Source organism: Mesocricetus auratus, unplaced genomic scaffold (assembly GCF_017639785.1).
Source record: "Mesocricetus auratus isolate SY011 unplaced genomic scaffold, BCM_Maur_2.0 Super-Scaffold_100013, whole genome shotgun sequence".
In the NCBI taxonomy this organism is placed as follows: Eukaryota; Metazoa; Chordata; class Mammalia; order Rodentia; family Cricetidae; genus Mesocricetus; species Mesocricetus auratus.
The window spans coordinates 7,137,263-7,163,105 of NW_024429196.1; the positions used below are offsets into that span (position 1 = coordinate 7,137,263).

The 25,843-nt window shown below is 42.1% G+C and overlaps 1 protein-coding gene across 1 annotated transcript; it reads right to left on the minus strand.

The window, feature by feature from the left end:
* Positions 1–248: 248 nt before the first annotated feature.
* Positions 249–25,799, minus strand: Urb2 (URB2 ribosome biogenesis homolog). The gene is made up of 10 exons (XM_040755321.1): positions 25,536–25,799; positions 24,065–24,203; positions 21,997–22,173; positions 16,527–19,848; positions 12,706–12,866; positions 10,247–10,357; positions 9,215–9,457; positions 5,991–6,078; positions 2,984–3,123; positions 249–671 (listed from the first exon to the last, which is right to left on the minus strand). Exons 2-10 carry the CDS (start codon positions 24,188–24,190, stop codon positions 474–476), a joined length of 4,566 nt encoding a protein of 1,521 aa, XP_040611255.1. The 5' UTR covers positions 24,191–24,203; positions 25,536–25,799; the 3' UTR covers positions 249–473.
* Positions 25,800–25,843: the final 44 nt, after the last annotated feature.

The following is a 25,843-nucleotide window of genomic DNA, read 5'->3' on the forward strand; positions in this document are numbered from 1 at the left end:
CACGCCTTTAATCCCAGCACTCGGGAGGCAGAGGCAGGTGGATCTCTGTGAGTTTGAGGCCAGCCTGGTCTACAGAGAGAGTTCCAGGACAGCCTCCAAAACAATACAGAGAAACCCTGTCTCGAAAAACAACAACAACAACAACAAATATATGTATGTATGTATGTATGTATGTATGTATGTATGTATGTATGTATGTATAAAATTCCATAGTGGGCATGGTGCTGCATGCCTTTAGCCTAGCATGCAGAAGGCAGAGGCAGATGGATCTCCATGAGTTAAAGACCAGCCTAATCTACATAGTTAAGTTCTAGGCCAGTTAGGGATACACAGACTCATGTGTGTATGGGGGGAAGGGGGTTTGCCCGTGGTTGTTGACATGTGCATAAGAACTTCAGAAGCCTCACATCCTCTATGGCTCAGAACCATGATGCCTCTGCAAAGTGTTCCAGTAACTGTGCTTCTGGTGTGGCTTAGGCTGTATATCTTTTCTCTCCTTCATGCTTAGCCTTGTGGTACTTGAGGTAGTCGCTGTGCAGCTCCTTAAAAACATCTCGTGCTCCAGGCTGTAGTGAGGCCCGTAGAAACTGGATATCACGCTCCATGCAGAGATCCAAGATGAGATAAATCCCCTCCTGGAGTAGGTTCTTCACAACTGGGTACAAGGTTACCTGGGAAGAAAGGAGGGCACAAACCAGGGACAAATCAGACAACATGCTAAAAACTCCAGAGAGCTCAGTAAGCAGCATGAAATTGGTGCAGCCACAGATCCTTGAGCTTCAGACTTTCTAAGACAAAGGCAGTTTCTACCAGGATCAACGGTCAGTGAATAAACATATTACAGCAGCTTCAAAACTCATTGGGTGGGATGAATTATTAACCACTACTCATCCCAAGCTAGCAATAAGGAGAGACTGTTATAAACCTGATGTGGAAGTAAAAGAGAAAGCACTGGAAACAAACATCTTTGTATGTTTTCATTGAAACTCCTCACCACAAAGAGCAGACAAAACAAGGAGGCCTGTGGGCTTTAGCATCTCCTGACCAACATAGTCTCCCCAGGGCATCTGCCTGTCCCTCACAGGTCTACAGAAACACGGGATGAATGCAGAAATTTGTCTGGCTGTCTTTGCTCTTGAGTATTTAATTAAAGCTAAACATGTCCCCTGGGAGAATTTATGGTTTTCAGTAGCAGTCTCTAATGCATATGGAGTATTGTCTTCATTACTAAGTTTAAAAATAAATGAGAAAGGCCTAAACTTCTGCCAATAGATTCCAGGATGTAATGGCGTTAAATAACTCACAAGGCCTTTTTGCTTTCAAGATTGAAATAAAACAAAAGAAAAAATGGATAAGTTTAAATTAGAGATGAATAATGAAGCCAGAAATTTCATAAAGTAAATCTTAGAATAAAATGATTTAAGGGTTCCAAGTATCACTTGCCTTTTTGTTCCTTAACAAAGTGAAATTACTGTGCCTCATTTCATTCTCCAGTTAACAAGTATAACCTTTTCTTCCATCAAAAGTCTGTATGTTAATGACTCACATACTGTGGGAACAACAAACTTCGATAAAACTGCTAAATACTCATAAGGAAATCAAATTACAAGTCCTCATGTCTTTCTAGGACCACTGGAAGTATCTTTTCATGTACTTACTACTTAACACTGCTGCCCCCTCTCATCCCCCAGTCCAGCCAAAGTTGCTAGGATGACAAGAAGCTTTACATACTGATGTCAGCAAGGGTGTAGGGAGGAAAGTTACTCAACAGTATAGTTACTTGAAATAGGGAAGGAAACAATCTAGAAAGGCTATTCAACCAAACCCCCCTGGAGAAATGCTGACTTTTCTAGCCAGACATTCCATTATAGTGGCCTACTACCATGCAAGCAAGAGACCCCAATATCAAACCAGCCCACCAGACTGGCTATTTCCCAGATAGAAAGCATGTAAATTTGTTCATACAAATACAAGCGAAAGTCAGGCAGTGGTGGCACACACCTTTAATCCTAGCACTCAAGAGGCAGAGGCAGGCAGATCTCTGAGTTTGAGGCCAGTCTGGTCTACTGAGCAAGTTCCAGGACAGCTTCCAAAGCTACAGAGAAACGCAGTCTCAAAAAACAACAACAAAAAAACCAAAACAAAACAAATACAATCGGGGCTGGAGACATGGCTCAGAGGTTAAGAGCATTGGCTGTTCTTCCAGAGGACCGGAGTTCAATTCCCAGCAAACCACATAGTGGTTCATATCCACCTGTAATGAGATCTGGCACCCTCTCTGGCCTGTGGGCATACAGACAGACACTGTATACATAATAAATAAATCTAAATAAAAAATAAAAAAAAAACAAATACAAGCAAAGGGAGACACATATACCCTATATTCACCAGACTCTCTGACACACTGGCATTCATTAATCAAAGTAAATTTCTAATGTCATTTACAGTCCTAAATTGCCCTTACCATGGGGCACCAGTGGCTTATGAAAGTGTGAAAAACAGTGCATGGACATAAGCAAACAAGTAACTCTTAATGATAAATTCATCATTTAAAACAGCAATTCCAAAGTAAGATAAATTTGAACAAAAATCACCAGTAACAAATTTCCCAGTGTGTCTTCCCTATAGTTTGCTCTGAGTGTCTATGAGCAGCTAAACGTGGTAACTACCCCAGACCCCTCTTTTCTAGACCATAAGAGTTCTTGGGTCTTGGCCCTAGTGACATTTCATTTGCCTGCTGAATAACAAGAAAAAGGAAACAGGCCCAAGTCTGTTCTGGAACCAGAAACTTCAATCAGGGGCTCTAATAACCCTTACACATCCCTCAGTCCTAACTATAACTCCATAAGGCTGGTACAGCCCCCCCCCCCGACACACACAAACAATATACAGGAAAAGCCACTGCTGTGAGCCTATCACTGTTGTTTTTGGTAAAAAGCCATGCTCTAAGACTGTGAATGGACACGTTCAGCCTGGGTTTTACCTTCTGTGCTTCTGTCACATACTGGGACACCAAAAATGGGGAGAATGTGGAGAAATCTTCAGCTCGAGTAGCAATGTGGCTATACATCCTTTCCACCAGGCGTGCACACTCAAGGACCACTGGCAGGTCATCCATGCTTCCTATAGATGGAAAATGATTACCTTTGAAATGACAAAAGCAAATCTTCTAGCCCTATACTCTTACTATAAATAGAACTGACTGTACCCATCTACTCTTTCCAGACTCTAATGGCTTATTCTGTAGACAAAAATAAGGTAAAAGATATGTTCAAATATGACAATAGTAAAATCACAATATTCAAGTCAATGTGTTTTTCTAGGGGGGGTCTATGATAGCTAATTTTCATTGTCAACCTACTGGATTTTAACAGATATATGTCTGGGAAGTATCTAAGACTCTGTTTCCAAGGAGGAAAGTGACCAGGAAAGACCACCCTAAAATGGACAGCAGGATCCCATGGACTGTGGGTCCTAGGCTGAAAATGGGGAAAAGGAGTAAGAAAGCCAAATGAGCACCAGCATTCATCTCTCTCTACTTCCTGACTACAGACACATGTGACCAACCACCCCATACTTCTGTCTCCATGATGGACTGTATTCCCTCAAATTGTGAGCCAAAATAAACCCTTCCTTAAGCTGCCTTTGTAGGTATTTTATCAGAGCCAGGAGAAAAACACTAACATAATATCTAACGAGAAAAATCAATAGATTTCAGGATGAAATCTATGATTGCTATCATTATTTTAAAGGAGATAGATTTCTATAAGACAGAATCAAATGAAGACTGTCTTCAAGAGAAATGGTTTACTGAGAGGATTTAAGAGTTCCACATTACATCTTTGCCTCCATCAGTTTTAGAAATTGTCTGTGTAAGGCTTTCCTTTCATAGGCAAATGGAGATAAAATACAATGTCATTAACAGACAATTCCCACCATACCCCTATCTTCCCAGAGTCACTTCTCACTCCCAATGCTCCCTTGCTATTCAGTGTAGGATCATCTAGTTCCTGTACTCCCCAAGCCTGCCCTGCACCTCCCGATATTTACCGAGCACAAGGATAGCTATAATTTTATTTATAAATCTAGAAAATGCAAACAAACCCAGGAACAAAAGGTAGATTGGTAGTTGCTCAGGTTCAGGCCTAATACAGAGGCACAGAACTCAAATAGAAACAATCTGCATTTTGACTGTGGTGTGGCTTTACTTTGTTCTTAACTGTCAATTAAGCAGATGAAGCTCATCATTCATACATTAAACCTCAATAAAACTGATTTTTAGTATGTACAATATTTTTTAGAATAAACACAGACATCTTTAATAACTGTAGTTCTCTAGATCAACATAATTTCTATGAAATTAACATTTGGGAAGCATGTCACGAGGCCCACACTATAGTGATGTGCTTCATGACCTAACATTCTACTGTTTCTCTTTTCAGACAACATGAGTAACTGACACTGATTATTGAGCCACTGACTTCATGCATAATCATAAGAGTATAATAGAACCCAATAAAGAGAATAGAACTGTTAAACCCTTGTGGATCATCCTATAAGTACATAGAATAGTCTTGGGAATTAGAGAGGACCAAGGCTAGGCCAACATAAAGCACTTGCTTCCATGCATGCTCAGAATATGTGACAAGGGACAAGCTTGATGTAGCATGCAGCCACACTATACTTCCACAGTCCACAGTAAGACCTGGGTTTGTGTGCCTGCCTGGATAGACCAGGGGAAGTATCACCATCCTAATAGCATCTTGGGATATTAAAGAACCTTAACTGGAACCACGGACAGTCATCATAACCAGCAAAGGCTACCAGACAGAAGGAACTTGTTACCAGCCCTACACATCAGTAGATTTTTAATATTAGATTAGCACATGCACCGTGCCATTCATGGGAGGTTATGTCACTAGCTAGCTGTCCACAGATGGGCAGAGAAAAGGGAAAACTGCAAAATCTGTCAATGGTGCCCAACCTCTCATTTCTTCTCCCCAAACCACCTTCTTTCCAGGAAAAAAAAAAGTTTCAATCAAAGATGCCAGATGCATTCAGTTTGGGATACAGTAAAATATGATGATCTGAAATAGTTAAAAAATTATCTTGAGCCAGGACAACAGGTGTTAAGTTTGAAACCAGTCTGGTCTACCTAAGTCTGAGTCAGCCGGGGCTACACAGTGAGACCCTGTTTCACATAAACAAAAATATCTTGAAAGATGCCCTAGTTGGGTTGTATTTGTGAGCTTGACCTTAGTGAGATTTATTTGGGAAACAGAACCACAACTTAAAAAATGCCTCCATCATATTTCCTGTAGGTTTTAGTAAAAGAGTGCATTTTCTTTTTTTGATGATTCATGTAAGAAGGACCATGCCACAGGGGACAGTGCCACCCTTGGGCAGGTAGTAATGAGTTGTATAAAAAAAGCAGGCTGAGCAAAGCAAGGAGAGCAAGCCAGCAAGCAGCATTCCTCACAGCCTCTGCTTCAATTCCTGCCTCTTAAGTTCCTGTCCTGACTTCTATCACTGACAGAGTGTAGCCTGAGAGTTGAAAGCTGAAATAAACCCTTTCTCCCTGTCAAGTTGCTTTTGGTTATAGTGTTTTATCACAGCAATAAAAATTCTAGCTAAGACAAGAGGCTGGAGAGAGAGCTCAGTGGTTAAGATCCAGAGGACCCAAGTTCTATTCCTAGCACCCATATCAGGTGGCATAAAACTACCTGTAACTTTAGTTCTAGAGTAGCAGACGCCTTTCTTCTGGTCTTCACCAGAATTAGCATTGTACACAATACACACATGCATGCACACACACCCACCAAAAATAAATATTTTTCAATAAAATTTTTATTGAATATTCACTTGATTATCTGAACATTTCTCATGTGAACTCAGTTTGGTGGTTTTACTTTCAGCAATATTTATGGCCAGAAGCACTGCATGATAAATACACTTGAATATGTACACCTGATGCCATTACTCTGAATTACCTTTGTCTTTCTGCCGTCCTTCATGCATAACTGAAAACAATAGTCTATGAAACGAGTTCAAGAAAGATGGAATGGCCTTCAGCATCACCTGTAGTATTAAAGGAAGACAGAAGTAGGTCAGTGATCTTTTGTCTGCTTACCTGGCAGGACATACAGAGGGATATATACCCTAATGTGCAGCACAGATACTTATCTTTTGCTAAAATGACTGAGCATCTGGCTCACATCTGGCTCCATAATTCTTGTTTTAACATTTTAGGGAATAGGGGTTCCACATTACACACATTTCAAAATTTGTGGGTCACCTTCATTTAAAATTTGCTGAGTCTGTGCTTTCTCTACACTGATTCTAATATACCCTAGAAACACATATAGAATAGTTTTTTCTTAATTATATAAATTCACTTAAAATAAAGATCAAACCATCTCAAATAACAGTGATGAATAGCCTGCCTAGGACTTTCCCTTGAACACTGAGACTAGGCACCTCTTTTAAGAAGCCTGCTCCTGGAAATGGAGATAACTAAGTGGTTAAAAACAGGTCCTCTTGCTGAAGACCTGGGTTCCCAGTACCCACATAGGAGCTCACAACCATCTGTCTATAATTCCAGTTCCAAGGGATCAAACATTCTCTTCTGACATCATGAGCCCTGCATACATATGCTGCACATTCATACATACAGATAAAACACTCCTACACATAAAATCTTTTTAAAAAGCTCACTCCTGCCGGGCATTGGTGGCGCACGCCTTTAATCCCAGCACTTGGGAGGCAGAGGCAGGCAGATCTCTGTGAGTTCGAGGCCAGCCTGATCTATAGTGTGAGTTCCAGGATAGCCTCCAAAACAATACAGAGAAACCCTGTCTCAAAAAACAAAACAAAACAAAAAAAAGCTCACTCCTAGCCTTCTCAAGTATCTAAAACCATCCTCCAAGTGCTTCTCCCTTCCACACTCATTTTCTCCTATTTATAAAAATCATTTTTTTGAGACAAAGATTCACTATGTATCACTGACTAGCCTGAAATTCATACGTAGACCAAGCTAGCTTCAAACTCGTAGCACGCCTCCTGCCTTTGCCAAGTGCTGATCAATGCTACTACACCAGGCAGTTAAAGCCTTTTCTCAATAAACTGTAACTTTATTTCATTAAAAAAAAAAAAAAAGAAGGAAGGAAGGAAGACAAAACATGAGGCCAAAATGACAAAACATGCTTTTTTAATCTTTTTCTATCTGTGTGCACTCATGGTCATGTGAGTGTGGCTGCATTCATGCCATAGCACACATGTAGAGGTCAGAGGACAACCTTAGGTGTTAGTCCTTGTCTTCTACCTTATTTTTGAGACACAGCTTTTGTTGTTCATTGCTCTGTTCTCCAGGCTAGCTGATCCTCAAACTTCCAGGGATTTCTCTCTCTCCGCCTCCTATCTTGCATAAAAGCACTGGAATTACAGACACAGACTACCATGTCATGTCCATGGATTCTGGGGATCCAACCAGGGCTCCTCACGCTTACATCTCCCCAGCCCCAAACATATTTTCTTTACACCTCACATAAGAGCACAACCACAATGTCCAGCCAAATAGCAATGAGCTCATGTAAATTTAGTTAGAATTAAGCAAAATTAAACATGCAGCTCCTAGTTATACTGACCACATTTCAAGTGGCCAACGAGTACCATACTGACAATGCAGGCACCCCTGAATATTATTTGTTAGACTCAAAACTATTATGTTAGGCTGAAAAAAAAAAAAGTAAAGCACTGGAACAATATTCTCTGGTATGATTAATCGAACAAAATTCCGTCAACATCACAGCAAACCTTTCATACTGGCTTTTTTACAACAGGTTTAAGAAGAGGCTATTTTTGTGAAAGTATCCCAGAGCTTCAAGTTGTCTCTGAATCCTTGTTATACTGATGAAAAGTTATCAAATCCAGACCAAACTAACTAGTTCCACAATGACACCTTTTGTGACTTCACAAATCTGTCTTTTGTGTGTGCCTCACTTTTCTCAGTTTGCAAAATAAAGATAACAGGTCATCATGAGAAAATAAGTATAATGTGAAGTTTTCTCATCATAGTCTCTTCCTAGGTGTCTAGTCAATGTTAGCCACCTGCTATGTCTAAATACTCATCTGTTAGTAGCTTTGCAGGAGTCAGTTTCCTAATCTTACTTTCATCACTTGTAGCAATATCTGCAATCTCAGACTGTGATAGATTTGTACTGCATTTGTATTATACAGGCACACAACATTTTCTAATTAGTCAAAAAAATTATCAAAGATAGTGAGTGACATAGAAGGCAGGATCAAAGGTGACTGCTGGAAAAGTCTTTGGAATAGACCATTTCTGTTAAAAAATGGCATTGCTGGGGAAATAACTTGGTGGTTAAAGGTGTTTGCCATGCATGTCTGATGGCCTGAGTTCAATACTTGAATGTGTAGCTAGTTTTATGTTAACTTGACACGAGCTAGAGTCATCAGAGAGGAAGAAGTCTCAACTGAGAAAAATGCCTCCATAAGATCAAGCTGCGGGCTGGAGAGATGGCTCAGAGGTTAAGAGCACTGACTGCTCTTCCAGAGGTCCTGAGTTCAATTCCCAGCAACCACATGATGGCTCACAACCATCCGTAATGAGATCTGGTGCCCTCTTCTGGCCTGCAGGGATACATATAGACACAATACTATATACATAAAAAAAAAAAAAAAAAAAAAAGATCAAGCTGCAAGACATTTTCTTAATGATTGATGAGGTAGGGCCCACCCCAATGTGGGTGGTACTATCATCCCTGGGCTGGTGGTCCTGGGTTCTATAAGAATGCAGGCTGAGCAAACCATGAGGAGCAAGCCAGGAAACAACACCCTCCATGGTCTCTTGATGGGGAATGTCCTTCTGTATATACGTTTCTCTTAATGGTTGATGAATAAAACACTGATTGGTCAGTAGCAGGGAGGAGCATAGGCAGGGTTACCAGACGAGAAATCATGGGAGAGGAAGCAGAGAGAAGCAGCCAGAAATACTGGAAGCAAAGCCTGTAACAGTGGAGCTTTCTTTTCTTGCTTTTCTTTAGTTTTCTGTTTGCTTTTATTTTTAGTGATAGTAAGGATTACCCAGGAGCCTCTCATACACACACCACTGAGCAGTCCCCAGTCTTTCTGCTGCTCCTCTAAAAGCTGGCATTCCCAGCTCACATCAGAGCAACAGCAGTGTTCTTCCTCTCACCTTAGAGTGGCACTGCAAGATGGAGAATAGCACATTGTGCATCTTCAGGAAGACACTGCCAAACTCCAGTGGCTTCAGGTGGTCCAGAGGGACTGTGAGCAAGATGTTAAAAGCCAGACTGACATGGTGAGGGTTGCTGATGGTCTCTTCCCCTTTCCGCAGCAGAACAGCCAGGACATCAAGAATAGACTCAACCACTACTAGGGCCACAGGCTGTTCCTGGCAAGCCTCTCGGTGTTGCAGCTATGAAGCAAGACAAAGAAAAGAAAGTGAAGGTGATCCTCCAAGGTCATAAAGTCAATAAAGTTCTAGGTGACAAAGGTAGTCTGGCTATGCTCTACAAGGAAGTAGTGTGAACAATCAACAACCCAAAGGGTCAAGAAGGCTATCGTTCAGTCTCTATAGACCTGGGTGCTTTAGCTCTTACTTTTTTTCATGTGCATCTACCATAAAGACAAGCCATTTCTTAAAAAGGAACAGACACACCCATTTTTTTTATTTTAAATAGCTTGTTTTACATGTCAATCCCAGTTCCCTCTCCCTCCCCTCCTCCCGCACCCCCCACCCCCTCCATCCTCCCACCCTCCTTCTGCATAGGGGATATCTAGAGTCTATCATTTCACTCAGGGTAGGGTCCAGGCACTTCCCTAAGAGTCCAGGCAGAGAGAGCAACCCTCTTTGTGTTATGGACACACGATGTCTGTTAGTACTTAACTGACCACAGAATTTTGTGGGGAATCAGCCCCAGGGATCCCCCTTTACCTACTCTGAGTATATTGCCCATAGTAGCCTCACCTTGTCCTTGCCATTCATCTCATCACCCCCTGTCTGATAGTTCTTAGTGCTCATCCCTCTCACTTCCTCCAAGTCTAATAGTGTATACAGACAGAAAACACAAATGGGTTACCTGCTCATGGACACCTTCAAGAAACAGCCCCAGAACCAAAGGATGGCAGATCCCAAGCAACTAGCTGTCTTACAGAAGAGGGAATGACAAACGAGCTGGAGGGTGCATCTTAAGAAACTACTCACCATTAGAGCAGTGATTATCTGGGGGCAAGTACGCCACAACAAACTCGCCTTTTCTCCATTGAGTGGGCATTTGAGTAGTAGATTGAGTAGTCTAATGGCACACAAAACAACCTGAAACAAAAAGGCCAAATTTAGGACTGAAATAGCCAATCTCATAGTAAAGGAGATTCTCTTACTGGTACTGATGATAAACTGGAACCCTGTTACTGGGGACAGGGACAAGACCTGGTCAAGGTTGAGTTCTAAGACTAAGGGTCATCTTTCCCATTTATGCACAGAGAGGAGACAATGATAATGAGCTTAATTCCAGCAGAAATAGTGCCTCACTAAATCAGGCACAAAATTGGTCCAGGACAGCAAGCTTAGTGAAGGACAAAGAATGGTCTAATCATAGATCCCATTTTGCTAAAATGCAGTCCACAGAAGCTGCTGTTACTTCACTGATCAAGAACTATACAAGGGGGCTGGAGAGATGGCTTAGTTGTTAAGAGAACTGGCTACTCTTCCAGAAGACCTGGGTTTGATTTCCAATACCTACCATCATTGATTATAATCATCTAACTTCAGTTCCAGGGTATCTGATGACCTCTCATGGTCTCCACAGGTACAAGGCATGTACAAGGTACACAAAATACACACACACACACACACACACAGATACATAAAGTAAAATTTAAAACCAAATAAATGCACAAGGAAAGGAAATACTAAGTGAGATGCTGTGATGGTAGGCAATGCTTTTAAATGAGAGCACAAGCAGGCAAGGACCTACTTTTACCATTGCTTCACAAACAAAAGCCTGGCCTCCTGCCCTGCTTCTCAACTTCACAACAGTCTCTTTCTCCCTTAATACCGTGAAGCCACACAGCCCCAGCCAGGTCCTAATTTCTGCCCTGTGCACTCTTCCCTTGTCTGCGCTCGACTGCACACACCTGCAAATCTGACTGTTCTCAATTTCCTGCATATCTACTGAGGCTTTGTGCCCATTCATTTTCTCACTACTGTCCCAGTAGGCCAACACACTTTTAACCCATGCACACCTTCAAATTCTTCAATACTCAGTTCAAGTTTCCCGTGCTTATAAAGCCTTCTCTGATTTATTTGTTTAATGAAAACTTGGGGGCTATTTTCTCCCCCAAGTCACTTACTGAATGAAAGCCCAGAGACCCACAGTCTTCTTAAAACTAAGCCTCAACTGTGCTATAAAGATACACAATGTAAGTTCCAGAGATAGGCAAGTGAATCAGATAGCTGGTGGGTATGGTGAGGTGCTCAGGCTCATAGGTATAGGTCTGAACTGTTCTTGTGCCCCTCCCCAGAATTCAGTTACCTCTTAATTCTCCCTCTAACCCATATCAAAAACCCAATAAAAGGTATTATCACTAGCCAGCAATCAAAAAGCCACCAATGAGGCTGGATATCGTAGTAGTACACACCTACATTTATAGTACTTAAGAGGCTGAGGCAGAAGATCATAAATTCAGGACCTGGTTGCAATGGCAAGGGCGGGGGTTGTTAAAGCGGAGAAGTAGAAGCAGCAGTGGCAGCCTAGAGCAGCAGTCTATGGAGGTCACTGGGAGCATCTGACCAGACAGTACCCACAATCATCCTGACATGTGACCTGTGTAAGGCGTTCTAAATGGAAGTGCACTGGGCTTATGAACTGAGAGCCCAAATGCTTCTTTTTTTCTGGTGTTGGGGTCTGAACCCAAGGCCTCATGAATGCAATACCAACTGAGCTATATGGGTACGTACACACACACACACACACACACACACACACACACACACACACACACACACACACACTTCTTAAGTTTTGGTCTATAGCTGTTTGAACATATCAAGTACTTTTCAAAAAAGTGTATGTATGAGGGCAATTTTTTGAGAAGTCCAAACACATTCTCACATATGTCTTATTTGCCCACAAGTATCTTTCAATCTTCAGACTTAACTTTCAATAATATTTCCAAAAAACCTGTTGTAGGGCTGGAGAGATAGCTCAATGGTTAAAAGCAATGGCTGCTCTTCCAAATAACCTGGGTTCAATTACAGGCACCCACATGACAGCTCATAACTGTCTGTAATGCCAAGATCTAACACCCTCACACAGACATACATGCAAGCAAAACATCAATGCATATTAAAAACAAAAACAAAAAACCCTGTGGTCGATGAAATGAACTTATAGACTTTTATATATGGTCTTTATAATATTTAGCATCTCATGTCATAAGAGCACACACTTGTAATTCTGAAGAAATTCCCCTGTGAAAAATAAGGACTCCTCAGTGGAAGTTAGTTCACAACTGGGCCCCCTCCCACAGGTTCCTGCTATGCCTCCACTCTTAGCCAAATTTGTCAGTCTAGTTTTAAAAGTGAGAAAATTTCAAACATTCCTTCCTTTCACCTAGAGTGAACACCACTCTAGGCCTGAATAAAAGAAAGAAGCCATCCACCTGCAGATCAGACTTCCATGCCTGAGTGATGTCCAGCCCCTGAAGAATAGACTGCAGTACAATCCCAAAGTGCTCTGTTGTCCCAGCCTCAAACATCTGAGTGAGCAGGGCTTCTAAGTGAGGCTCAATATCTTGAGTTACTGAAGCAGGAATACCTGGACCTGGAGGAAAAGAAGCCAAAACTGTTAAGATCTGACTGACAAATGAGAACGAACTACAAAGTGGTCCAAATAATGACACCATGCAGCCATTAATAACATGAGTTGAGGGGTGTAATGGTACAACCAAATACTGGTGAAAAAAGCAGAATGGATGCTTATCGTGGTACCCTTCTCTTACCCAGAGCATGCACACAGAAAATGCTAATATGCTCAGGTTAGCTCTGAACCATAGCAGACATGTGACTATTTTTATCTTTCTATCTCTCTTATATAATCAGTATGGGTGCAAAAAATACCCAGGTGTGGAGAGCCAGACTGACTCTAGACTTTTTTAGAGGCCCTGATGAAAGGACAAAGTGGGGTGGTGGTGGTGCAAGCCTTTAATCCTAGCACTTTGGAGGCAGACAAGCAGATCTCTGTGAGTTCAAGGTCAGCCTGGTCTACAGAGTGAGTTCCAGGACAAGCTCTCAAACTACAGAGAAACAAACAAACAAACAAACAACAACAAAAAAGGACAAAGTAAACTTTTAAGTTCTGTATCCTGGTCCTTGGCAAGGCTGGTATAAAGCTATATCCAATGCCTCAAGAGTCAAAGGTACAGCTTCTAGGGAGCCAAACTCTTTCCCCCTGGGCTACTGTGAACAGTTCTAAGGCAGCTGCATCTGAGGTATCCAATGTTCTCTCTGCCAACATTGTCTGATTTAGCTCTTCTAAACTTGGCCACCCACCCCATACCTACCCCTGCAAAGAGTATATATGATGCTGCACCTCTTAATAAACTTGCTTGGCATAAGTCATTAGTCTATGAAAGACATCCTGGTCCCAACTATTGTTTTTGTTTTATTTCTCATCCCCAGTCTTTCCACTCAACACCTCACTGTTCAGGTCACCCAGAAGTGTTGAAAAGATAGGAAGAACCTTGACATTCCTGGGACTGTCTGATAGGGCCATCAGGCATTTTCTGGAAGCTCCAGGACCCACAATCTTATAATAAAGCTGAAGACAGGATATTCAAGGCCCTTCAACATTGACCTGTGTATCCTTCATGTGCTTCAGACTGCCACATAACACCAGAAAACCTTCTGCCTCTCAATCTGTGTTATTTATAATCAGGAGGACAGAGATTGAGGGCTCTGACTGATTAAAATCATAGGTTTATGTCTCCTACAGCCTGTAAGACCTGGATTCACAGTCTGTTTCAGCCCCAATTTGCTCATCAGTAAAATGGACACATCAGCAAAGAAACCTGTCACTGACAAATAAAAGGATATAGAACCTACTGGAGAGCCTTTCCAATAGGGCTTACCACCCACACTTGCCTAGCGGGACATCAAGGCCACTTTCGCTTGGTTTACGTGTATCCTTTAGCCCTAGTCCCACATTCAGGTTGGGTTTTTGTATCCCATATTCTCTCCTCTGCAACCTCTATGGATATCTGTCCATTAATGAAGCCCAAATCCGCCAGATCAGAGATAATCCTATATAATAAAAGGCCAGCTCTAAAGCACTGGCTTCCCTGATTCCACTAAAGCAATCTGTCATTGCCCAAATGCATTCTTCATGAAAGCCCATTTATGAAATGCCCTCTTAGCACCACTGAAGGGCAAGGGCACCTCCACAAGCCATTGTATTTGCTACCTTTTAGTTCTTCAAAGAAGTCTTTATTTTATGTTCTCTTCCTTCCCCAGTGCCTTGAGCTTCACCTTACATGGATTTCCTCCAGACTACTCACTGCTCCAGCATATCACTAGACAGCTGGATGGTTCAGATACGTGAACATGCTGGACTCACTATATCTGAGGCACCTCTGGGGTACTACAGGCCCATGGATATAAAAATGAGGCTTAGAACTGCCTCATCTCACTAGAGGTAGGGAAAGGTGGTGCCAAAGTTCTGCTTAACAAACTGACAGCAGCCACAGCTTCAGATGCCAGCTGCCATTTTAAGACACTCATCTGGAATGCTGTCATAAGTTTTAAAAAACATTTAATATTAGTCCCCATTATGAAAGCACCAATCCCTGAGTTATTAACAGAGAAAGATAGACCATCACAATCAGGGTCTTTTTACTTCATTCACACTTGAATCTGAGACAGAAAGGTCTTTGACAGAGACAACAGCAGCACTATTCAGTCCACACACCCGGATCTGGTACTGGCCCAGGCACACCAGGTGGCTTCACTTCCTAAAGGTCCCACACCCCTGTAGCTTCTCTATGCAAATCAACTCAGCATATATTCTACTCGGCCTGTACTCTTGTGCCCCCCCCCCAGTCTAACCTCAAAAGACTAATTCCTACTCTAGCCTCTCAGCAACCCCCAAAACTAAAAAGAAAGCCTCTGCCACCCGTGCTATGTACTGACTAGATACAAGAAGACATCAGGCCTGTACATCTTTGTCTGCTTTGGGAAGTAACACTCTTTAATATTTAAGATTTTATTTTATGGGTTTTCAGACAAGGTCTCACTATGTACCCTTGGCCTGGAACTTGCTAGGCACACCATGACAACTTCTACCTCTATCTCTGGAGTGCTGGGGTTAAAGGCATACACCACCATTCCCTGCCAAGAAGAATAATTTTATACTGTATTTTTTAAACATTAATATTTTTACATGTTTCTAAATGATTTTCATAACTATTTCAACAGCTACATAGGAATCCCTATACAACTTCAGGGTCAGTTTTGTACTGGAAGACATCAGCTCTCTCACTAGTCTGTGTCTGAGGTCTAGCTGCCTCAAAGATGACACTAGGTGAGCCTATTTTACTACGCATACATGTTATTGGTCACACTGATTTGGGTGCTAAGGAAAGCAGATTTTATGTAATTTTCAAAGTTAATCCAAAGCACTATAGGCCTGACAGAGGAATTTCCCCCAAGTGAGATGATCCGTTTGAATCATCTGCAGCCAGAGCAAATTAAAGGATCAGTAGACCTTAAAACCATGAATGGGAGGTAGAAAGATGGCTCAGTGGTTAAGAACACATAATGTTCACACAGAAAACCTAAATTAAGCTGAGCGGTGGTGGCGCACACCTTTAATCCCAGTACTCAGGAGGCAGAGGCAGGCAGATCACTGTGAGTTTGAGACCAGCCTGGTCTACAGAGCAAGTACCAGGACAGCCTCCACAGCCACAGAGAAACCCTGTCTCAAAACCTGCCCTCCTCCCCCCCAAAAAAGAAAACCTAAATTAAGTTTCCAGCATTCATTTTGGGCAGCTTACAGCTGTGTAACTCCAGCTCCAGAGAATCAGCAAACCTCTTCCAGACTCTATAGGTACCTGCACTCATATGTGCACAAATCCACAAGTATACATGATTAAAAAAAAATTCTAGATGTGTAATTCAAGATGAGCCAGTCAGGGCTACATGATCAGTTTTAGGCCAAGCATTACATAGTAAGACTCTGCCTCAAATGTGCATGAATGTACACAAAATAATCCCTAAAATATGAAAGGAACTGAGAAAATTAGAAGATTCAGGTTTGATTCCCAGCACCAACATGCAGCTCACAACCATCAGTAACTTCAATCCCGGGGAATCTAACACGATCCTTTGGTTTGAGGACACTATGCATATACGCAGTACACAGACATAATATATACAGGTAAAACATCCATACACACAAATACATTAAAGAACAAAAAACCCACCTTACCTGTAAGTACTTTCTGCACAGAATAAAAGATGGAAGCAAAAATAGAGCTCTCCTTGGAATGGAGCTCTGGGGCCAAAAGGAACAAAGTTAGAAATTGCAAGGCTGCCTGGAAAGACTGAGTATTCTCCAACAGGGCTGGCAACTCCTCCAGCAACTGAATGTAGACATCCTGGTAAAGGGTCATGTGAGACAGTGTTCTATCTGTATCCACCACTTGAGCATGGGGCTGTCCTTCCCTGAGGTGTTGGCTCAGGTCTACTTCTAAAAGTGTGGGGACAGCTGAGAGGAGGATGGAAGGCAGGCGGCGGCCTGCTGTCCCAGGCACTAAGCAGAGCTGCAGCATGGTACCCATTTGCATCATGGCCTGCTGAAGCAGCTCAGGTAGTACTGCTGGTGCCTCCAGTAGCTGCCTCCGTTCCTTAACGTAAGGCCCCAAACTTTGACACAACTTGGTTAGAGCCACCAGAAGCAGCTGCCTACCCCGAAGACTCTGGATTTTCAATTCTTTGCTGGAAACTCCCTTACTAAACCGTGAGAGGAAGGCAGTGATTTTTCCAAAATTGAGCACCAAGCTCAGCTTTAGGTGGATAAGCATTTGCATTAGCTGTTCCAAGAACACCTCTGACACTTGAAGAAGCTGTAGCCAAGCAGGATCATCCTCCCTAACTTGAATCTCAGTACTGGCTTGCAACAATGAAGTCAGTACAACCTCAAATATATCACTAACATACATGACCCTGAACACAAAGCGGGCATTCCTTCCCCTCTGTAGACCACTGAGGAGCTGGTAGCATGTCACCAAGAACTGGAGGGCTAGTGGGCAAGAGCAATGCTCCAATGTGGAGACAGCCATGGAGAATAGCAGGAAAAAAAAATGCACGTGGTGCGATGGCAAGAGGCTGTCCAGGCGAAGGGTAGAGATGACTTCTAAGAGCTCCAGGAGGCCTTTTAGCTGCTCTTCATCCAGCTTGATAGGAAAACCACTCTTGATCATGGATAGAAAATTCTGGGCAACTTCTCCTCTTGGTTCTACACCTTCAGGTCCAACTTTTGCCAATCTGGTTTCCCAGTGAGCCACAAATGTGTGGTAGTCCTTTTCAAAAAGCCAGGGAAGCTGCTGACTAATAAGATTCAGATTGCTATGGGCACCAATGCATAGAATGCTAGAACATTTTGCAATAACACACACCAGGAAGGCAGAATAGAGGGACTGCATCTCTGGAAAGAGAGGGCTGTGAAGGAGGGCTGTGGATACTTTCTCAAGTGTGATACATGGCTCACCAGGTGCCAAGCTTTCCTGGGCTTTATTTGTTGGTAAAGTTCTTAATAGGACAGTGGCCACGTATCTCACATCATCCAAACAAAGGTAGGGCATTAAAACTGTGAGGTTTGATACAATCAAGTGCCAATGTGCTACAGGATATGTGGACTCATTCACCGTTGATGCCTGCCTATCCCAGGCAACTACCGTCTTCTGATTTAAACAGTCTCTGCTAGAATCAAGAATGTGGGCAGTGTCATACCTCAAGGTTTGAAGGGCTTCTTTGGACTGGGAATTAGTCTGCATTAGAGTCCTTTTCACCTTCTGCAGGTACAGCTGTTCTAAGCAGTACCTACTGAGAGATCTGGACTGGGCTATACACTTTTCCACCTTCTTCCAAATCTGTGTTTCCACACCTGGTAGCAACAAAGGGAGGTTTGAGATATCCAGAGAAGTCCCAGCTAGGTGCCCTGCCAGAGAACAATACTGGCTGCAGTGCAAACTGAGGGTAGTGTCCACTTGAGCCCAGGTGTAAGACAGTAAGAGTGCAGAGTCACTCACCTTCTGCTGCCACAGCTCAGGCTCTGGGCTCCAGAGGTCTAGGAGAAGACCCAAAAGGGGCTTCACAAGCTCTTTCAGCATCCTCTCCATTATGCACTGTGTCCGTCTGATGACAGGTAGAGGCATGCTGTTGTCCAAACTCGGCATGTTGAACATGATACAGTGTAGCAGAGAGCTCAGTGATAGTGCCTTGAAAGCCATGTCAGTATCACTCTGCAAACAGGGCATGACTAAAGACTGGAACTTATCTAGTATAAGGGACCATGTATCCAGGATCTGACTCAGTGGCAGCTCCAAGAGGCATGCACAGAGAGCCACAGAGGGGCCTGAGGCAAGCAAAGGTTGCCTTAGTGCCTCCGCAGCTGGACGGCAGATCACCCCCAAAATCTCCTCAAACAATCGTGGCATCTGTCGGAGCTTTGCATATGTCTGGAAGACAGTGTTAATAAGTACCTCCTGGGCTTTTTTGGCTCGAAATTCTGTTACTTCTGCATCAATCCAAGCTGAAGACAACAGGTCATCTAGGTCTGGCTCTAAAATCAGATGATTCAGAGATATCAAAATCTTGAGGCAGCGAAACCAAGCTGGCACAGGTGCTTGTGAATGGTTGATCAGCAGCTCAGCCACACGTTGATAGAAGTGGAACTGTATCTCCCCATGCCGGATCCTGTCAGCAGCTACATTGTACATATTGTTGGTGGCCACTGAGTTTAGCAGTTGCTCTACAGCCAGAAGTTCTGTGGTCCAATCTGATAGGACTAAGGCTTCCATCTGCCCCTTTTGCAGGTGTGAAATCTGCAAGCAGCCAAACAACCTGGGGAGAGCCTGAAAACAGAGAAACTGGTTTTCTTCCTTAAGGTATGAGTCCAGAAAGAGTTTGTACAATAAGGGCACTGAGCTGGCCACAACCAAAGCATGTAGGTCTGACTTGATGTAGTCAGGCTCTACCAGTCTTGTAATCACAGTTTCCATTGGAGTGAGAAGACTCTTCAGAACTCCCATCTTTACATTCCCTTGGTGCTGTTCCAAGAGCTCCTCTTTATAGGATGACAGTAAATCATGTCGAAAAACACCACCTCGAAGAACAGTGTCAATCTTACTCTTGATATCTCGGCTTAGTACCTGCCGTAGCTGGCCCTGACCAGCCTGGGTCCATGTGCCCCCCAAAAGAAAATGTCTCAGGATTAGGCAGGGCTGGAGGAGGTGACCAGTCAAATCCCCAAAGACACGTTTGGGGTTGGCTTGTTGTTGCTGAAGCTTGAGGTAATGGTCAAGAGCCAGATGAATGACCTCGAATAGCTGGGCTGTCATGGTTCCTTCTGGCTGTCTGCAAACTGACCAGCAAAGCTGGCTCAGCAAGGACACAAGCAGCTCCGGTTTGGCTGTATAGATGACAGCAAGGGCAGGTGCTGAGAGGATGCCCTGGCAGCAACTCAGGATGGCACAGATATTCCTCTGGGATCCCGAAAGTGAGAACTCTGCTATTCTCTCATTTATGATCTGAGTATTAAGAAAGAAAGAAAGCTCATGACTACCTTGAAGCTACACTTATTTAGAAAGTATGAGAGAATCAATCATTCCTCTCCCATTTTGATGAGAAACACCCAGATCTTTCTACCTCTAACATGAACTTGATACCTAATGCATCAATAAAAGACAAAAAGTATGTGTTCTCTACTTCCTTCATACATCCATCTCCTGTCATTATCAATTCTGAAGAGGTTTGGTGCCTTTGTGAATTTGCCATCCAATTCTAAAAGGCTTTGCAAAGCTTAAAATTCAATAGTCAATTTTTTCTTCTATTCACACACACACACACACACACACACACACACACACACACCAAAGATTCCTCTCCCTCCACTCATCCCAGCCCCCTCACCTCCAAACTCCCCTTTCCCCCAGATCCACTGCTCCTCCGTTTCCCTTTAAAAAACAACAACAACAAAAACAAAAAACAAACAAACAAAAAAAAAACCTGGGCATCTCAGGGATATTAACCAAAAATGGCATAACAAGATGCAATAAAAACTAGGCAAAAACCTTAATATCAAGGCTGGACGAGGCAACCCAATAGGAGGAAAAGGCTTAGACCCTAAATCTTTAACTTCTCTCAGATGTCACCAAGTAGCTCTTGAGTCATGACCCTGTGGCCCTATATACATATACATATACATATTTTCCTATTAAAAACATCAAAGCAGGACTAGAGATGTAACTCCATTGGTAGAGAACTTGCCTAACATGGTTTAAAGTCCTAGGTTCAATCCCCAGCACTACATAAACTGAGGGTGGTAGTGTATGCCTGTAATCTCTGTACTCAAGAGGAACAGGCAGGAAGATCAGAAGTTCAAGGTCATCTCTCAATTACATAGCTAATTGGATTCCAGCCTATGATAGAGAGTTCTTTTTATCATACAGTAGAGAAATTATTTTCAACTCTCAAAACTCCAAATTCAGACAAAAAAGCAGGCAGATCCCAAAATTTACTGTTAGGCCAGTGACTTACAAGATCTAAGAATCAAAGCTGTCTGAAATGTTAAGCTAGTAGCAACCCCATGAAACAATCATTATTTCCACTCAAGTATTGGCTTAAAAGATAAGTTGTAGTCAATGGGCTGAATCCTAAGATGTCAAAATATCACCAGCATCTTCCAGATATTTTATTAAATAGACCAATAAAAAATTCTTTTCCACACTTAGACCCCAAACCTTGTGTTCAAAGTCTTTTTTAGGTGTCCTTTAGTAATATTTTATATAACTATAAACATACATTTATTTTAAAAGTTATAATATCATTTCTTAAATATAAAGCTACTCTTGATCTTCCAGTTTTGCCTTGAAGGACCACTTAGAATGGCCCCATTATTTAACAGTATCACAATGAAGGGTATGGTCTTAAGAATTATTGGCAGCTTATCTACTTCCTTGTTCTCTGTTCTGTTCTATTCCATTCCATGTAGCTTTGGCTGAACAGCTCTACAACCAGGCACATCTAGTTTGAAGTCGCAATATTGCTATTTACTATTCATATGATGGCCAGTTATATCCTTACACCCTCTGATCCTGTCAAGTACTAAATACTCATTAGTACTGGTTTTTAATGGCAATTATTATGGCATTTAAAAATACTGTTTTGACAAGTTCAAACTTTTGTGATTTTAATCAAAAAACTTTAAAATAATTCCTGCCCAGATTATCTTTGATCTCCCTCCAAAAAATTTCATCAAATGTCTGTGTCAGTGTAGTTATGATAGCTCCTTTTCCAGTTAAAAAGGAATAAAGTTGGTTTTGATGGTATACACATGTAATCCCAGCACTTGGGTATACAAAGCAGGAAGACTTGTTCAGATGCCAGGAATGGTGGTGCATGTTTTTAATCGAAGCACTCAGGAAACAGAGGCATGCAGATCTCTGAGTTCAAGGCCAGCCTAGTCTACATAGAAAGTTCCAGGACAGCTACATATAGAGTATCCATTTCAGAAGTATCACTTTCAGTTTTTGCATCCTATTACTTCCTCCTCCTCCCTCCGCTAACTTGAAATTTCTCACATATTCACATAATTGATTCTGAAACAAGTTTAAGCAGTAATAAGAAATTAACAAAGATGCACATAAAAAAAGTCAACAGAAGAGACCATTATTTACCTTCACAAGGGAAATCTGAAGATTTACAGTCTTTCCATTCTTAAGGAGATTCTGCAACTTCCTACTATGTAGAATGTTATCTACGTAGACCCAGAGCCTTTCAACAACATCTTCCTGCAGTTCAAGTTTTTTCTTATAAAATGCAACCAATGTCTGTCTTGCCCAATCAAGTAAAACCTGGATTTGTAGAAAACACACTATATAAATGAACTTCTTACAGGAGAGGAAGATTTTCAGCATTATAGGAACATCCAACCATGACCAAATTCTATTTGAAAACAAAAACAAAAAACTTTCCTTTAAAATATGTCTGCAGCATCAGCTACCACTCAGGCTGAAACAGGAGCACTTAGTCTACAAGTTCAACATGAGATGAAACTGAACAACATAGCAAGAACCTATTTGAAACAAATAGACTTGAATGTGGTTACATGTGGCTATTAATATCAGTAATTGGGAAGCTGTGGCCAAAAGATCTCAATTCAATGGCAGCATGACATGTATAGTGAAAGCTTTTGTTTTTTAAATCTTCACTTGTATGTTACACAATAACAGATGTTTCGAAATCTTGAAATGTTGACTTAGGAAAAAGGAAAAACAATGTTGTCTTAGTCTGGAGTCATTGAAAAGTTTCAGTAAAATTCAGATTGTTCAATGGCTTTTTCTAAGAGAAACACAATAAATGTCCAAAATGACCACAGAATGGATCACATATGCAAATCAAAATAGCAATGAAGGGTCAGTGATGGTGGTGCTGATGACAGCATATGTCTTTAATCCCAGCACTCAGGAGGCAGAGGCAGGAGGATCTCTGTGAGTTTGAGACCAGCCTGGTCTACAGAGAGTGTTCCAGGACAGGCTCCAAAAGCTACAGAGAAACCCTGTCTCAAAAAAAAAAAACAAAAAATAGCAGTGACAAGTTAGAGGGAAAAAAAAAAACAAAAGAAATGAGTGTCACAACACTAGGATATTTGTCCTGATTTTCCCAATAAATATGTAGCATACCTTCTAAATCTATGGCTCAGGAGCTTATAAGGCAAACTGATACATAAGGGCTTTATGAGAAATGCAGGTTCCATTATTGCAACATGTTTACTCAAACACAAAACACTGAGAAAAGTTGGGGCCTCAGCTCTCAAAACTGTGTGTACAGGTGTGTGTGGTGGTAGTGGTGGTGTTGATGGTGATGATGATTGAACCTCAGGCTTCAGGCAAGCTTGGCAAACACTATGACACTGAGTTACACTTAGTCTGCCAAAGCCCTCAGCTTTACTCTCCAGGATTGTCAATATGTATGAAGAGTGACTGATGCTAAAAGGAAAAAGAATAAGAACAGCTCAGGTCTTGATCAAGCCTGCCAGCATTACCCTTTGTTTCATATTATACAGTGTTTACCAGGAAACTACAAAGCTGCTAAGCTGATTCAAATGTGTAGTAAGTGTGGACACTAGTAGGTCAACTGTTCTACATACTACACCTCATAACTACTCTAACAATTATAATAGATTTTTTGATACATCTCATGGTGCCTCCTTTAAAACCAGCATTGGGATGTATGTTAACCCAATTCTATGAGCTTGCCATCCTACTTATAGCTGTATTATCTACTTTTTATCCATAGAAGCTTAAAAAATATTAATAGAACATTATACTTAGTACCTCTCTATTTCTAGCTTGGCCTTATAAAAAGACTAACACTCTCCAACTTCCCAACCTTCAACCTAGCAAACTGAACGATCTCACTAATTTTTCACTGACATTACTTTTTACTTCCAATGCAGTTTCCTCTCTAACCTATTTTCTAATCTTTAAAATAAATGTCAACATCCAAGGTGTACATGTAATTATTTTAAATCATAAAAATCTAAGTTTTGCTGGGAGTTGGTGGCACATGCTTTTAATCCCAGCACTTGGGAGGCAGAGGCAGTCGGATCTCTATGAGTTCGAGGCTAGGCTGTCTACAGAGTGAGTTCCAGGACAGCCTCCAAAACGATAAGGAGAAACCCTGTCTGGAAAAACAAACAAACAAAAACAACAAAAAAACCTCTAAGTTTTACATTCAACTTACTTGTTCTTTATTTGGTAGAAAACACTGATGGGAAATCCAAGCAAAATGAGCTAGTTTTAGTTTGTCTTCCCAAGAAGTTGTCTTGCTTTTAAGCTTAAAGGAAATGCCAGAATAAACAGCAGCCATAGCTACATGTATTCTACAATAAAAAAGAAGAGAAAAACAATATTATAACTGATAGGTGCTAGAAATTGAACCCAGGTCCTCTGCAAGAGCAGTCAGTGAGTGTTCTTAACTGTTGAGCCATCTCTCCAGTCCCTCACTATTTACCTTATAGATGGGTACAATTGGGAAGCAGAGGAGACAGGCAGATCTCTGGGAGTTTGAGGCCAGCCAAGGATACATACATTTAATTTGAACCTGGATTTCAGTAAAAGCAGGCAGAAGACTGTAAATACTCCTGCTGTGATTTCACACACTTTGAATATACAGGAATTAAATAAGGCAAGATCAAAGTATATAAATTACTCACAGAATAATAGTCACCTTACATGATTTAAGATTAAAAGAAGTTTCAGCCCATAGCTTCTAAAATGAATTGGGTATCAGGATTAGCTTTATTAAGTAAGCAAATAAGCATGCAATATAGTACTTGAAGAAAGTAATGTTTCTCCAGGGAAAAAAGAAATCAGCTGTTGAAGCTGAGGAAATGGCTCTGCAGTTAAGAGCACCTGTTACCCTTTTTTTTAAAAAATATTTGGGGGGAAGGGGGTTTGAGACAGGGTTTCTCTGTGAAACAGTCCTGGCTGTCCTGGAACTCTGTAGTCCAGGCTGGCCTCAAGCTCACAGAGATCCACCTGCCTCTGCCTCCCAAGTGCTGGGATTAAAGGCGTGCACCACCACTGTCCAGCAGAGCACTTGTTCCTTTTATGGAGGACCTGAATTCATTTCCCAGCGCCCACACAGCAGCTCACAACTATCTGTAATTCAGTTTCCATGGAATTCTGCATCTTCTAACCTCCCCAGGCTCCTGCATGCATGGGAAATAAATAAACAAATAAGGCAGGCACTAATTTCAACAGAAGTGCTGTTATTTCTACTATAGCAGGTAACTTCTCACCCACGCAAAGCTACTACAAAACATACACACAACTTTTTTAAAAAACTGTGATAAAACTCTAAGTAACAAAGGGAAAGCATATACATTAACAACCTACAATTACTATAAAACCCAGAAAAGGCTTTTACGTCTCTTAAAAGTCATAAAAACTTGTCACTTTCATTAAACAAATTAGCTCAAAACCGATAAACATTCGCCACACCGCTGTGTGAAGGCAGGAGAATGTGCTGCGGAGAGCCTGCTACCTGCCTTCAGCACTAGTTCTAAGACCCCTTAGATCCGGGCTCTCTCTCAAGTCGGACTCTCTGAAGCGGGGTTCTCAGATCAGGGTTCTCTCATGTGGAGCGCCTTCAGATGAGCTCTCATCAAGTAGGGTTCCCTCAGGTGGGAAGAACCCTCAGGAAGAATTACCTCCGACTGGGGCTCCCTCGGATGGCGGGAAATCCCTCAGCAGGGCTTCCTCAGATCCAGTCTCTCCAGCGCGGCTCCCTCCAGTGGGGCTGGCGTCTGGATCTGCCAAACTGGCGTCTCAAGGCAAAAAAACCAAACTCCACGCGGCATTCACCTGGGACCTCCACAGCAACTAGCCACACGTGAGGGAGGCGCTTCCGGCAGACGTTGACGCCAACGGCTCGGGGCGGGGAGGGGCGTCACGCAGACATCGCTAGCGGAGCGCCGAGTGCGCCCTGGCCGCGGCGTCGCGCGTCCGCGGCCTAGCC